This window comes from Podarcis liolepis (genome assembly GCF_965112155.1).
Source record: "Podarcis liolepis genome assembly, chromosome: 2".
NCBI classification, from domain to species: Eukaryota; Metazoa; Chordata; class Lepidosauria; order Squamata; family Lacertidae; genus Podarcis; species Podarcis liolepis.
The window spans coordinates 21,484,171-21,496,958 of NC_139555.1; the positions used below are offsets into that span (position 1 = coordinate 21,484,171).

Here is a 12,788-nt window from a genome sequence, read left to right on the forward strand (position 1 = left end):
AGTGCTGCAAATATATAGGTCAGTGCCCTTGCATGCTTCAGTGTACAGCAAATGCCTGTGTTGTCCTGGTGCAGAGACATTCAAGCTTTGCCAACCCTAAGAGCCTGGCCAGTCCAGCTCCACTCATTCAAAAACATGTTCTCAGCTGACATCATCTATAGCAGGACCGAGTCCTACAAACCCTTTATGCAACTCTAAAGGACAGGGCACAGACACATGGTCTCCAATGCTGAATCTTGGACCCAGGCCTACAACTCAGAAGGACAGGGCACGGTTTGTTCTATAAAGAAAGAAACAAGACTGCTTTCAGCTAAACATTTTGTTTAATGAGTCTAACACAATGGGCAGCAGAAGGCATCCAGAAGGAGACAGGAGCGAGAAGTAGAAAACAAATGGATACAAACAGAAATCAGTATTCTTCGCCCTCGTCATCCCCATCGGCACTGTCTGCCCCAACCTCCTCGTAATCCTTCTCTAGGGCAGCCATGTCCTCCCGGGCCTCCGAGAACTCGCCTTCCTCCATCCCTTCCCCAACGTACCAGTGGACAAAGGCACGCTTGGCGTACATCAGGTCAAACTTGTGGTCCAGGCGAGCCCAGGCCTCAGCAATGGCTGTGGTGTTGCTCAGCATGCAGACGGCACGCTGCACTTTGGCCAGGTCGCCCCCGGGGACCACCGTGGGGGGCTGGTAGTTGATACCAACCTTGAAACCGGTGGGGCACCAGTCCACAAATTGGATGCTACGTTTGGTCTTGATGGTGGCAATAGCAGCATTGACGTCTTTGGGAACAACGTCCCCACGGTACAACAGGCAGCAGGCCATGTATTTACCGTGACGAGGGTCACATTTCACCATCTGGTTGGCCGGCTCAAAGCAAGCGTTGGTGATCTCTGCTACTGTCAGCTGTTCATGGTAAGCTTTCTCGGCAGAGATGACTGGGGCGTAGGTGGCCAGGGGGAAGTGGATTCGGGGATAGGGCACCAGATTGGTCTGGAATTCTGTCAGATCTACATTCAGGGCACCATCAAATCGCAGGGAGGCCGTGATGGAGGACACAATCTGGCTGATAAGGCGGTTGAGGTTGGTGTAAGTGGGGCGCTCAATGTCCAAGTTCCTGCGGCAAATGTCATAGATGGCCTCATTGTCTACCATGAAGGCACAGTCGGAGTGCTCCAGGGTGGTGTGGGTGGTCAGGATGGAGTTGTAGGGCTCGACGACAGCTGTGGAGACTTGGGGAGCTGGGTAGATGGAGAACTCCAGCTTGGACTTCTTGCCGTAGTCAACGGACAGGCGCTCCATCAGCAAGGAGGTGAACCCAGAACCGGTGCCCCCACCAAAGCTGTGGAAGACCAGGAAACCCTGGAGACCTGTGCATTGGTCGGCCTGTTGGAAAGAGAGAGGTTTTAAAAGACCCCAGCTCAAAAGTTTAATTCAGCTTGAACATAAAGTGAAACCTGCAACAAAACATTGCAGTGGGAGGAGTAGGGGGGTGTCAGGATCCCCCCTTTGCTATTCCATTCCCCTCTCCCCTCTGATTTTGCATTTTCTCCTCATTCTAGCATCTAGATTTCTATGGACTCTAAGCACACTCAGTCCTCATTTATTGTGTTGTTTTTATGACATTAACTGCTCTGAGCTCGGCTTCAGCCGGGGAGGGTGAGATACAAATAAATAATAATAAATAATAATAATAATAATAATTAATTAGTTTTGGAGGGTCCCCATTTGTTCTTTTTTTAAAGAGTTTTGTCTATTCCCAAAAAGCTGGCCATTCCCTCTTGACATGGGCAGTGCTTTTTCTTGCTACAACCATGCTCACAGCCGGAACAGAGGAAACAAGAAGGAACATATTAAAGAAACGTCCTTCCCCCATTTATAATGGGTGTTTTTGTGAAACATCTTTCCTGTTGTGTTTAGAAGCCCCTTCCTCCAGTCTCACAGGCTGCAGACATCAACTCACCAGCTTGCGTATCCTGTCAAGGACCAGGTCAATGATCTCCTTGCCAATGGTGTAGTGGCCCCTGGCATAATTGTTGGCAGCATCCTCCTTGCCAGTGATGAGTTGCTCAGGGTGGAAGAGCTGGCGGTAGGTGCCAGTGCGCACTTCATCTGTGGAGAGAAGTGATCCCAAGTGAAATGGTATTTAAGACCATCTGCACTTGGGGAATCATATTTGTTGTACACCAGGACAAATACATGCCTAAGGCTTCTGAGGAGATTTGGGCGGCATGCCCACCATATAGGTAAAGCACATGACTTCTCCCAAGGAATCCTGGGAACTGTAGTTTGTCAAGGGTGCTGGGGATGTTGGCTCTGTGAGGGGGAAACTACAGCTGCTATGATTCTTGTGGGTGGGGAAGAGAATGGGCTTTAAATACATGGTAATTTAAATGCTTCCACCCCCATCGTTCAGCCCAGACACTGAGGTCCAGCTCCGAGGGCCTTCTGGCAGTTCCCTGCCTGCGAGATGTGAGGTTACAGTGAAACAGGCAGAGGGCCTTCTCGGTAGTGGCGCCCGCCCTGTGGAATGCCCTCCCATCAGATGCCAAGGAAATAAACAACTATCTGACTTTTAGAAGACATCTGAAGGCAGCCCTGTTTAGGGAAGTTTTTAATGTTTGATCTTTCATTGTGTTTTCAATATCCTGTTGGAAACTGCCCAGAGTGGCTGGGGGAGGCCCGACTAGATGGGCGGAGTATAAGTAATATTATATTATATTATATTATATTATATTATATTATATTATATTATATTATATTATATTATATTATATTATATTATATTATATTATATTATATTATATTATATTATATTATATTATATTATATTATATTATATTATATTATTATATTTAATATTTATTAGACATCCCTATTTTCGAATCCTCGTGACGGGGTGAGCTCCCATTGCTTGGTCCCTGCTCCTGCCAACCTAGCAGTTCGAAGTGTCAAACTGCAAGTAGATAAATAGGTACAGCTCTGGCGGGAAGGTAAACGGTGTTTCCGTGCGCTGCTCTGGTTCACCAGAAGCGGCTTAGTCATGCTGGCCACATGACCCGGAAGCTGTCCGCGGACAAACACTGGCTCCCTCAGCCAATAAAGCGAGATGAGCACTGCAACTCCAGAGTCAGTTGCGACCGGACCTAATGGTCAGGGGTCCCTTTACCTTTTTACCTTCATTTTCACTGGAGAAATGTTGGAGGGTATGTAAGCTACAGCCCCACCTGTAGCCTGTCTTGTTTGTATGCTCACCAATCACAGTTGGCTCCAAGTCTATGAAAACGGCCCTGGGCACGTGCTTGCCAGCTCCCGTCTCACTGAAGAAAGTGTTGAAGGAGTCGTCTCCTCCCCCAATGGTCTTGTCACTGGGCATCTGTCCATCAGGCTGGATGCCGTGCTCAAGACAGTAGAGCTCCCAGCAGGCATTGCCAATCTGGACTCCGGCTTGGCCAACATGGACGGAGATGCACTCGCGCTGTGAAAAGAAGCAGCTATAGTAGTAGCTCCAGCAGAAATACAGCTTTCAGGGAGGTTTCGGTTGAAGGACCGGTCACCACTTGACAATTTCCCCACGTGTCAATCAATTACCACCTGTTCCCATGCAAATTCAAGTTTGTGAAATTAAGCGTGACCTGTTCTTAGAAAACATTAACCATTCCCCCCTCCCCTCCGTGGGCAAGGTACACTTCATCAGCTTAAACTCATGTGCAAGTCAACCTGTAACTACTTATCCACTAATTCACAGGGTGACTTTGGGCCGCTAATTGCAGCAGCCTCGTTTATCTTCTACTTCAGAAGTGGAGGCGTTTGACTTGCCTCCAGAACTGCAGAGATGAACGAGCAGTTCTCGCAAAGGCACTCGCCACTGTTTCTGAGCAAATCTTTGCTAGATAGCTGCTTAGTTAATGGTAGGGCTGCCATCTTTCTAAAAAGTAAAAACCAGGACATCCCAAAGGTTGTTGAGTTTGGGGTTTTTTTTTACAAAAACACCCACAATCTTGCTTGAGATCCAGGACAAAGCGCCGACCGACATCAATTCCCCCGCCCCCAACATCAATTCCATCTTTGAAATCCCAATAATGTTACAAGTGTAAAATACATTGCAAGTGTCATGTCTTTTGCTACTTGTAATGTGGCAGATATTACGGACAAAATGGAGAGATATAAAATATGGATTATGAAATAATATGCAGTTGAACAGGGGCAATAGGACCCATGGAGGGGAAGATGGAAAATTCTAAATATGGATATGTATTTTATATTGTTATAATTCTATATTTGTAAAACCAAATAAACTTTATTTCAATAAAAGAAGTCCTGATAATGTCCTGGGAAAACCAGACGTATGGCAGCCCTGGTTACTAGCAGGCTGTTGTGTAATTTTCATGCAACAGAACAGTCCAATCATAAACCCCTATCATTAAGGAAGTCTTCTTGCCCCTTCAGAATTGAAATGCATGTTATTAGAAACTGTGTGCTTACTGATGACTTGTAGAATATTCTGAAGACTCGACAGCACGAAAGCAAAGACCGCCACAATTCATTGACTTAGAAACAGGATATGTGAAAAATTGATATTTGGAGTTCTTTTCAGCAGGGTTGCCATATTTCAAAACAGAGCTTTTTTTAAAAAAAAACACCCAAAGTTGTTGAGTTTTCCCCCCACAAGATCCTGGACAAAGCACCACATTTTGGAAATTCTCCCTGGAAATATGGCAGCCCTATTTTCAGAAGAATGACGTTCTCACTTCATGCTTCTGTTTGACCATTGGTAATAGAGACACATGACAGCTTTTGCAGCTAACAGCATCTGCCAGTCTGAAGAGAACTAAAAATGGAATTCCTACAGCTTCAACTGGTATGCCTTGCCTTTCACCTTTGAAACAGGAATAATAATAATAATAATTTATTATTTGTACCCCGCCCATCTGGCTGGGTTTCCCCAGCCACTCTGGGCGGCTTCCACAGGGACCAAAAATACACTAAAATGTCACACATTAAAAACTTCCCTGAACAGGGCTGCCTTAAGATGTCTTCTGAATGTCAGGTAGTTGTTTATTGCTTTGACATCTGATGGGGGTGGAGACACTCCTTCAGGTATACTGGGCCGAGGCCGTTTAGGGTTTTAAAGGTTAACACCAACACTTTGAATTGTGCTCGGAAACGTACTGGGAGCCAATGTAGGTCTTTCAAGTGTTATATGGTCTCAGCGGCCGCTCACAGTCACCAGTCTAGCTGCCGCATTCTGGATTAGTTGTAGTTTCCGGGTCACCTTCAAAGGTAGCCCCACATAGAGCGCATTGCAGTAGTCCAAGCGAGAGGTAACCAGAGCATGCACCACTCTGGCGAGACAGTCCACGGGCAGATAGGGTATCAGCCTGCGTACCAAGTGGAGTTGGTAGACAGCTGCCCTGGATACAGAATTGACCTGCGCCTCCATGGACAGCTGTGAGTCCAAAATGACTCCCAGGCTGCGCACATGGTCCTTCAGGGGCACAGTTACCCCATTCAGGACCAGGGAGTCCTCCACACCAAGCCTGCCCCCTGTCCCCCAAAAACAGTACTTCTGTCTTGTCAGGATTCAACCTCAATGGAAGACTTCCCCATCTCCACAAACATTCCAGATTAAAATGTTGTCCCTTTCTTGGTGCCTGAATAGCAGTCTACTGGATGGGCAATGTTAGCAGTGCTCATTCCAAGTATTCTTTAATCCTCAAATCTGGAGTTCTTCACCATACAGACTTGTAGTATAAATAGTCAGAGGAATTGGTTAGGGTGAATTTCATTTCTGAAGGCCATTTTGAAGTCATTAATCCTATTCAGAGGTTTAAATGGGCAGCACAACTTCAATGAGCTCAGCAGTTTCTAAAAAATTTTTTTAGCAAAATGTATCTGCCACTTGACTTTTAAAAGAAACACATCAAATCGGTTCATAGAACCTCAAAGCAGTTTACACAGCTGCCCTTTGTGTTTAGGGGTAAGTATGCCCCAATTAATCCTATATTTGGTCTTTCAAGGGAAAGGTACAAACCTCAAGACGACCAGTGGTGAAGTTTTTTGCAACAGATTGTTTAAAAGAAAAAGAACTTATCAGAGGCATTCTGTGCTTTTGCTGAAGACAAGAATTTCAAGGCTATACTAACCCTTATCCTGGAATCCTTCTCGCTTAATAATCCCATGTAAATATGCACAAGATGGCAGTTTTAACTCCAGAGGAATGCAGTGGACGTCCCTCAAGGAGACATTAAGTAGGATTGTGTAGCCAGTGTGAGAAACAAGACGGATAGGTCAGAGGAAATTCAACTATGGTAGCAATTTGTGAATTGTTCATGCAAAGCAGAACATGTTTTGCATTCTGTCCTTGTTTGAAGACAATGTGCCTCTATTTCCTGGCCTTAAAAGCTTAGAAGGTTCATAAGTAATGTTCTAGCCCATGGGTAGGCAAACTAAGGCCCGGGGGCCGGATCTGGCCCAATCACCTTCTAAATCTGGCCTGCGGATAGTCCGGGAATCAGCGTGTTTTTACATGAGTAGAATGTGTGCTTTTATTTAAAATGCATCTCTGGGTTATTTGTGGGGCATAGGAATTCATTCTTTTCTCCCCCAAAATATAGTCCAGCCCCCCACAAGGTCTGAGGGACAGTGGACCGGCCCCCTGCTGAAAAGGTTTGCTGGCCCCTGTTCTAGCCAGTACAGTGGTACCTCGGGTTAAGTACTTAATTCATTCCAGAGGTCCGTTCTTAACCTGAAACTGCTCTTAACCTGAAGCACCACTTTAGCTAATGGGGCCTCCCACTGTCGCCACGCCACCGGAGCATGATTCTCATCCTGAAGCAAAGTTCTTAACCCGAGGTACTATTTCTGGGTTAGCGGAGTCTGTAACCTGAAGCGTATGTAACCTGAGGTACCACTGTAATGCATATGGAGAGTCTGTACTTATTGAAGGTACTCTGTCCATTATGATCTGTCTCCCTGCCTGATATTCTTCAGCTAGGCTGGTGCTGCTTAAGGAGGAACAAGATGTTTGCATTTATATATCAAACTTCCATGTAGCTGGCATTTCCTTGTAGAAAAGATTGGTCAAGTGAACAAGCAGTGCCTGAAGCATGAAGCCTAATACAGTGGTACCTCGGTTGATGAACTTAATCTGTTCTGGAAGTCCATTCATAAACCAAAGTGTTCTTAAACCGAGGTGAGCTTTCCCTACTGAGGCGTCCTGCCACCGGTGCCCTTCCACCGTTCGGCTTCCATGGCAAAGTTCGCTAACTGGGACTCTTACAGTGGTACCTCAGGTTACAGACACCTCAGGTTACAAACACTTCAGGTTACAGACTCCACTAACCCAGAAGTAGTACCTCAGGTTAAGAACTTTGCTTCAGGATAAGAACAGAAATCGGGCGGCGGCAGCAGGAGGCCCCATTAGCTAAAGTGAACTGCCCTGAGACCTCTGTGTATAGGGTGGTATATATATTCAATAAATAAATAAATAGCTAACATATCCCAATATCACTGGAGTGCAACTCCCAACCATGATGAATGGCCTTGCTGGCTGGAGCTGATGGAAACAGGTGAGTCACCCAGTAACCGTCTGGACTCCAAAATACACTTTATTGGATATTTGTATATTTCTATTTCTTTATTAAATTCATATACTGCCCTTCATCTGAAGATCACAGAGCAGTTTACAGCAGAAAGATACAAAAGGAAAACACAAAATACATATAAATGACAAAAAACCTCCTATAACGACACTTGGTTGTGTTTAGTCTAATTTCACAGAAAGAGAAACTTTTCCATCATATCTGGACAAACAATTAATTACTGTACAGGCTATTTAAATGTAATAGCCGAGTTGAAACCGCAAAGAGATAGTTGGAAGTCAATAAAACTAATAAGGGACTCAAACTAGTATGAAGGTCGTTTCTTCTTATAATTTTGTGTATAGATTATTCAAGTTATGGTTTGTACTCCTTAAATAATGTTGTTGATAAATATTTTTCTGTCTTGTTTAGGGTTTCCCCCCTTTTTTCCTGTTCGTAAGCTGAGTTTATCTTTTTTCAAGGTTTCACATTATATCCTTTTGCGCTGCTATCTTACGTATCTTTTATTTACTTTTTTGTAAACTTTGGAAATGTATTGAAATAAAAAATTAAAAAATAAACACATGACCAAAAAAAACCAATAACACCCACTCACAAACAAATGCTGTAATTTATTTATTACATTAATGGCTATCCCTGCCATCAACTACATTCTAAGATTAACTGTGTTACATTTATGGCATCTTCAATTTGAGCCTGTTCTGCTTCCATTCTTTTAATAATCTGCACAGAGAGATGCCTGACTGTAACAGCCGCAATGCAGGCCCCGTGCTCAGAGCTCTTCCCTTGATAAAAAAAATAGGCAAGGTCTGGATATTATAGGGGAGCCTGAGTTCAAGGGAGTCGTGGTTCCTAGTCTGTAATGCTTGCTTCCTCAGGAGTGCCCATCTAGATGCTAATGGGTAGATGTTTCGAAACCAACTATTTTGAATTCCTGACTAGATTAGGCTTGCTGTAGCTGGTTGTTTGCGGTGGAGGCAGTATTCAGCAACAGCTAAAAACAGAAGAGAAGACTACCCACACAACAGATCCAAAGCGGGGTGGGGCTTACCTGCCCCCACCCCATCCCTGGTGCAGACGTATATAAACTTTATGAAGCAAATAAATCACTACTTGCTGAGCAGCCTCATACATTTTTTATTGACGCTGGGACTGCATCTTGAGTGCTTTACTACATCCCTTTTCGATTATAAAAATTCTACCTTCCAATGTCCTTCCTTGACTCTGGCTGTACGTCGTGCCACATCTTCCAGCACATGTTAAAAGAAGTTTCGTCCTTTTCACCAGCAGCTGGGCATTATGCAATGCCGCAGAAAGCCCCTTATAATAATAATTTATTATTTGTACCCCGCCCATCTGGCTGGGTTTCCCCAGCCACTCTGGGCGGCTTCCAACAAAGATTAAAAATACATCAAAATGTCACAGATTAAAAACTTCCCTGAACAGGGCTGCCTTCAGATGTTTTCTAAATGTCAGGTAGTTTGACATATTTGACATCTGATGGGAGGGTGTTCCACAGGGTGGGCGCCACTACCGAGAAGGCCCTCTGCCTGGTTCCCTGTAGCTTTGCTTCTCACAGTGAGGGAACCGCCAGAAGGCCCTCGGCACTGGACCTCAGTGTCCGGGCAGAATGATGGGGGTGGAGACGCTCCTTCAGGTATACTGAGCCGAGGCCGTTTAGGGCATCTCTTTGCAAGAGCAGCTGGCAAGTCCAAACTTGGCTACTTTCGCTTTCAAGATGCTACCCAAGCCCAAAGGAGCTTGCCTTTTAAGTCTTACCCAAACAGCTTAGGCTGGCAATTTTGCAATGGGCATTTGGAAACAGAGCGGTTTTTAGAGAGCTGTGATTTGGAGAAGCTCTCTGGTTCACAGCACTTCCTTCTTTTAACCCATAGCCAAAATAAGCAAGCACAAGTTCGGTTCTTCGACAGGCCCCTTCCACCACATTCTCTGCACCCTGCTTGTGTAGATCTTTTGAACCCTGCTGCGTTAAGCGTCTTAGCATGCCGTGTCCAAAGTCAAGAAGGGAGATGGTGCCAGGAAACTGTCATTCTGAGCTTAAGAGGGTCACGTCCTGCCGCTGAGCATCGCAAAAGCAAGATAACCGCGCAGTCTGGAGGATCTTGGAAATAGCTTATTTGCAGATCCATGGAGACCCATTTCTCAGAATGAATAAAGGGAGGTTTCTAGCAACCCCTCCCTGTTTCTCGCACATACTATTATCCTCCTGGGCCTGTCTTGTTGCTCCTTGACTACCCCATGAATCCTGCTTCTGGCTTATCTCCTACCAGGCTCTACAGAGCTGCAAGAGAGCAACAAATACACTCCAAGCCCTCTCCCGTAGGATTATCAGTATCCAGCGCCTGACTCAGGCAGAGAAGGGACCTCACGTCAGCTAAATCGAGATTCAGAAAAGTTCCCCAGAGCCGGGTTCGCCCGTTGGGTGGGAGTGGATGTCTATTATTATTATTATTATTATATTATTATTATTATTATTATTTTACATGAGGAAGCTGGCGACAGAGCTGCGCATCCTGCCCACATCCCTAACCCTCAGAGCATTCTTTTGCTCACCCCACGCCTGGCGTGCGGAAAGAGCCTGGATGCGGCTCCTCAAGACATCAGCCCAGCAGACACGTGTCTGCGCGTTACGATCCCCACGTCCTACACGCAAGTGATCTTCCCTCGATTTTTTTTTTCCTAAGCGCTGGGCCCTATCGCAGGAGTCAGAGAAAAGCTCCAGCGCAGCGGATGGGGCCAGGGGCCATCTCCCGAGGGGAAGGGAAGGGCGACTCGACGCCACACCTCCCCATTCACACGAGATCTCAACCTGGCGCCCTTCAGCCACACCCGTGACCGGCTTACCGCTACACACGTGTTCCGGGAGACCCAGCTGGCTGCCAACACGCGCAGGACACGGTGCCAACGCCCTGGGGTGCCCGAGCACCCACAAAATTGCCCACGAAGGGGCCAGGCACCCACAAATTTCGGGGCCAGGGCTGTGCACGCTGCATGGCACCCACGGGCCCAGCTGACACTCCCGGGACACAGTTCTGCGCGCCTTCCCAAGACCCACGAGGAAACACGCATTGCGCTTTAACCAGCCTTGTTTTCCCTTTCCCAAGGCACCAAAATCCCCAGAACCGAAGCCGAGGTGAGGCTACAGGAGCACCCGACCCAAGACTTACCATGTTTCCCGGCAGGCAGGATAGAGACCAAACAGATAAAGGAGAAAGAGAAGGCTGAGAAACGGGATGAGCTCCGCCTTCCTCACGAACCGACCCGTTCAGGGAGTCGCCAGTGAGCAAAAACTTCTTCCCAACTTTAGCACTTTTATAAGGCGTGAGTGACGTAGACAACGGGGGCGGGGCTTCGTGGCTGGAACAGAAGGGGGGAGAGGGAGGCGCACCGCCCCCGCTCTGACCCCTGATTGGCACGTTCGAATTCCCCGAGAGGGGAAGGCGGGGACGAGCGAGCTCAAAATTCGAACCCAGACCCGAGCTAAAGGCGCTTTCCACCTCCACGAAACAGAGTTGGGGTGCCAACTTGAATAAAATGTGCGGGGGGGGGCAAGCAGGTAAGCCCCGCCCCGCGCAATCGATCACAAGACACACACACACCCAATGACAATGCCCAGCAACTTTTTTGGGCTGGGTGTTCATCAGTATGCCGATGATACCCAGCTCTACCTCTCTTTTAAATCAGAACCAGTGAAGGCGGTGAAGGTCCTGCGTGAGTGTCTGGAGGCGGTTGGAGGATGGATGGTGGCTAACAGATTGAGGTTGAATCCTGACAAGACAGAAGTACTGTTTTTGGGGGACAGGAGGCGGGCAGGTGTGGAGGATTCCCTGGTCCTGAATGGGGTAACTGTGCCCCTGAAGGACCAGGTGCGCAGCCTGGGAGTCATTTTGGACTCACAGCTGTCCATGGAGGCACAGGTCAAATCTGTGTCCAGGGCAGCTGTTTACCAGCTCCATCTGGTACGTAGGCTGAGACCCTATCTGCCTGCGGACTGTCTCGCCAGAGTGGTGCATGCTCTGGTTATCTCCCGCTTGGACTACTGCAATGCACTCTACGTGGGGCTACCTTTGAAGGTGACTCGGAAACTACAACTAATCCAGAATGCGGCAGCTAGACTGGTGACTGGGGGCGGCCGCCGAGACCATATAACACCGGTCTTGAAAGACCTACATTGGCTCCCAGTATGTTTCCGAGCACAATTCAAAGTGTTGGTGCTGACCTTTAAAGCCCTAAACGGCCTCGGTCCAGTATACCTGAAGGAGCGTCTCCACCCCCATCATTCTGCCCGGACACTGAGGTCCAGCTCCGAGGGCCTTCTGGCGGTTCCCTCATTGCGAGAAGCAAAGCTACAGGGAACCAGGCAGAGGGCCTTCTCGGTAGTGGCACCCGCCCTGTGGAACGCCCTTCCAGCAGATGTCAAAGTGATAAACAACTACCTGACATTCAGAAGACATCTTAAGGCAGCCCTGTTCAGGGAAGTTTTTAACGTGTGATTTTACTGTATTTTTGGTTTTATGGAAGCCGCCCAGAGTGGCTGGGGAGGCCCAGCCAGATGGGCGGGGTATAAATAATAAATTATTATTATTATTATTATTATTATTATTATTATTATTATTATTATTATTTTGTATGAGGTGGGGGGAAGGACCGCAGCCCCACACTTCCCATGCCTGCAAATGAAAGCATGTCTTACTTGAAAGTTAATTCCATCTTAAATAACAGGACTTATTCTTATATGAGCCAGCTTTTCCTGCCTGTGGTTCTTGAGGGATGCGTTGGGCCATGACTGAAGTATTGGACTGAACACAAAGACTTGATTGTCGTCCTGTGCTTCCCACAGATCTTCCTACTATTATCATAAAGGTAAAGGGACCCCTGACCATTAGGTCCAGTCGTGGCCGACTCTGGGGTTGCGGCGCTCATCTCGCTTTACTGGCCGAGAGAGCCGGCATCCAGCTTCCGGGTCATGTGGCCAGCATGACAAAGCCGCTTCTGGCGAGCCAGAGCAGCACATGGAAACGCTGTTTACCTTCCCGCCGGAGTGGTACCTATTTATCTACTTGCACTTTGACGTGCTTTTGAACTGCTAGGTTGGCAGGAGCAGGGACCAAGCAATGGGAGCTCACCCCGTTGCGGGGATTCGAACCGCCGACCTTCTGATCGGC

The 12,788-nt window shown here is 47.2% G+C and overlaps 1 protein-coding gene across 1 annotated transcript; it reads right to left on the reverse strand.

The window, feature by feature from the left end:
• Positions 1-304: 304 nt before the first annotated feature.
• LOC310700581 (tubulin alpha-1C chain) lies at positions 305-10,930 on the reverse strand. The gene is made up of 4 exons (XM_083490481.1): positions 10,791-10,930; positions 3,254-3,476; positions 1,962-2,110; positions 305-1,384 (listed from the first exon to the last, which is right to left on the reverse strand). Exons 1-4 carry the CDS (start codon positions 10,791-10,793, stop codon positions 410-412), a joined length of 1,350 nt encoding a protein of 449 aa, XP_083346607.1. The 5' UTR covers positions 10,794-10,930; the 3' UTR covers positions 305-409.
• Positions 10,931-12,788: the final 1,858 nt, after the last annotated feature.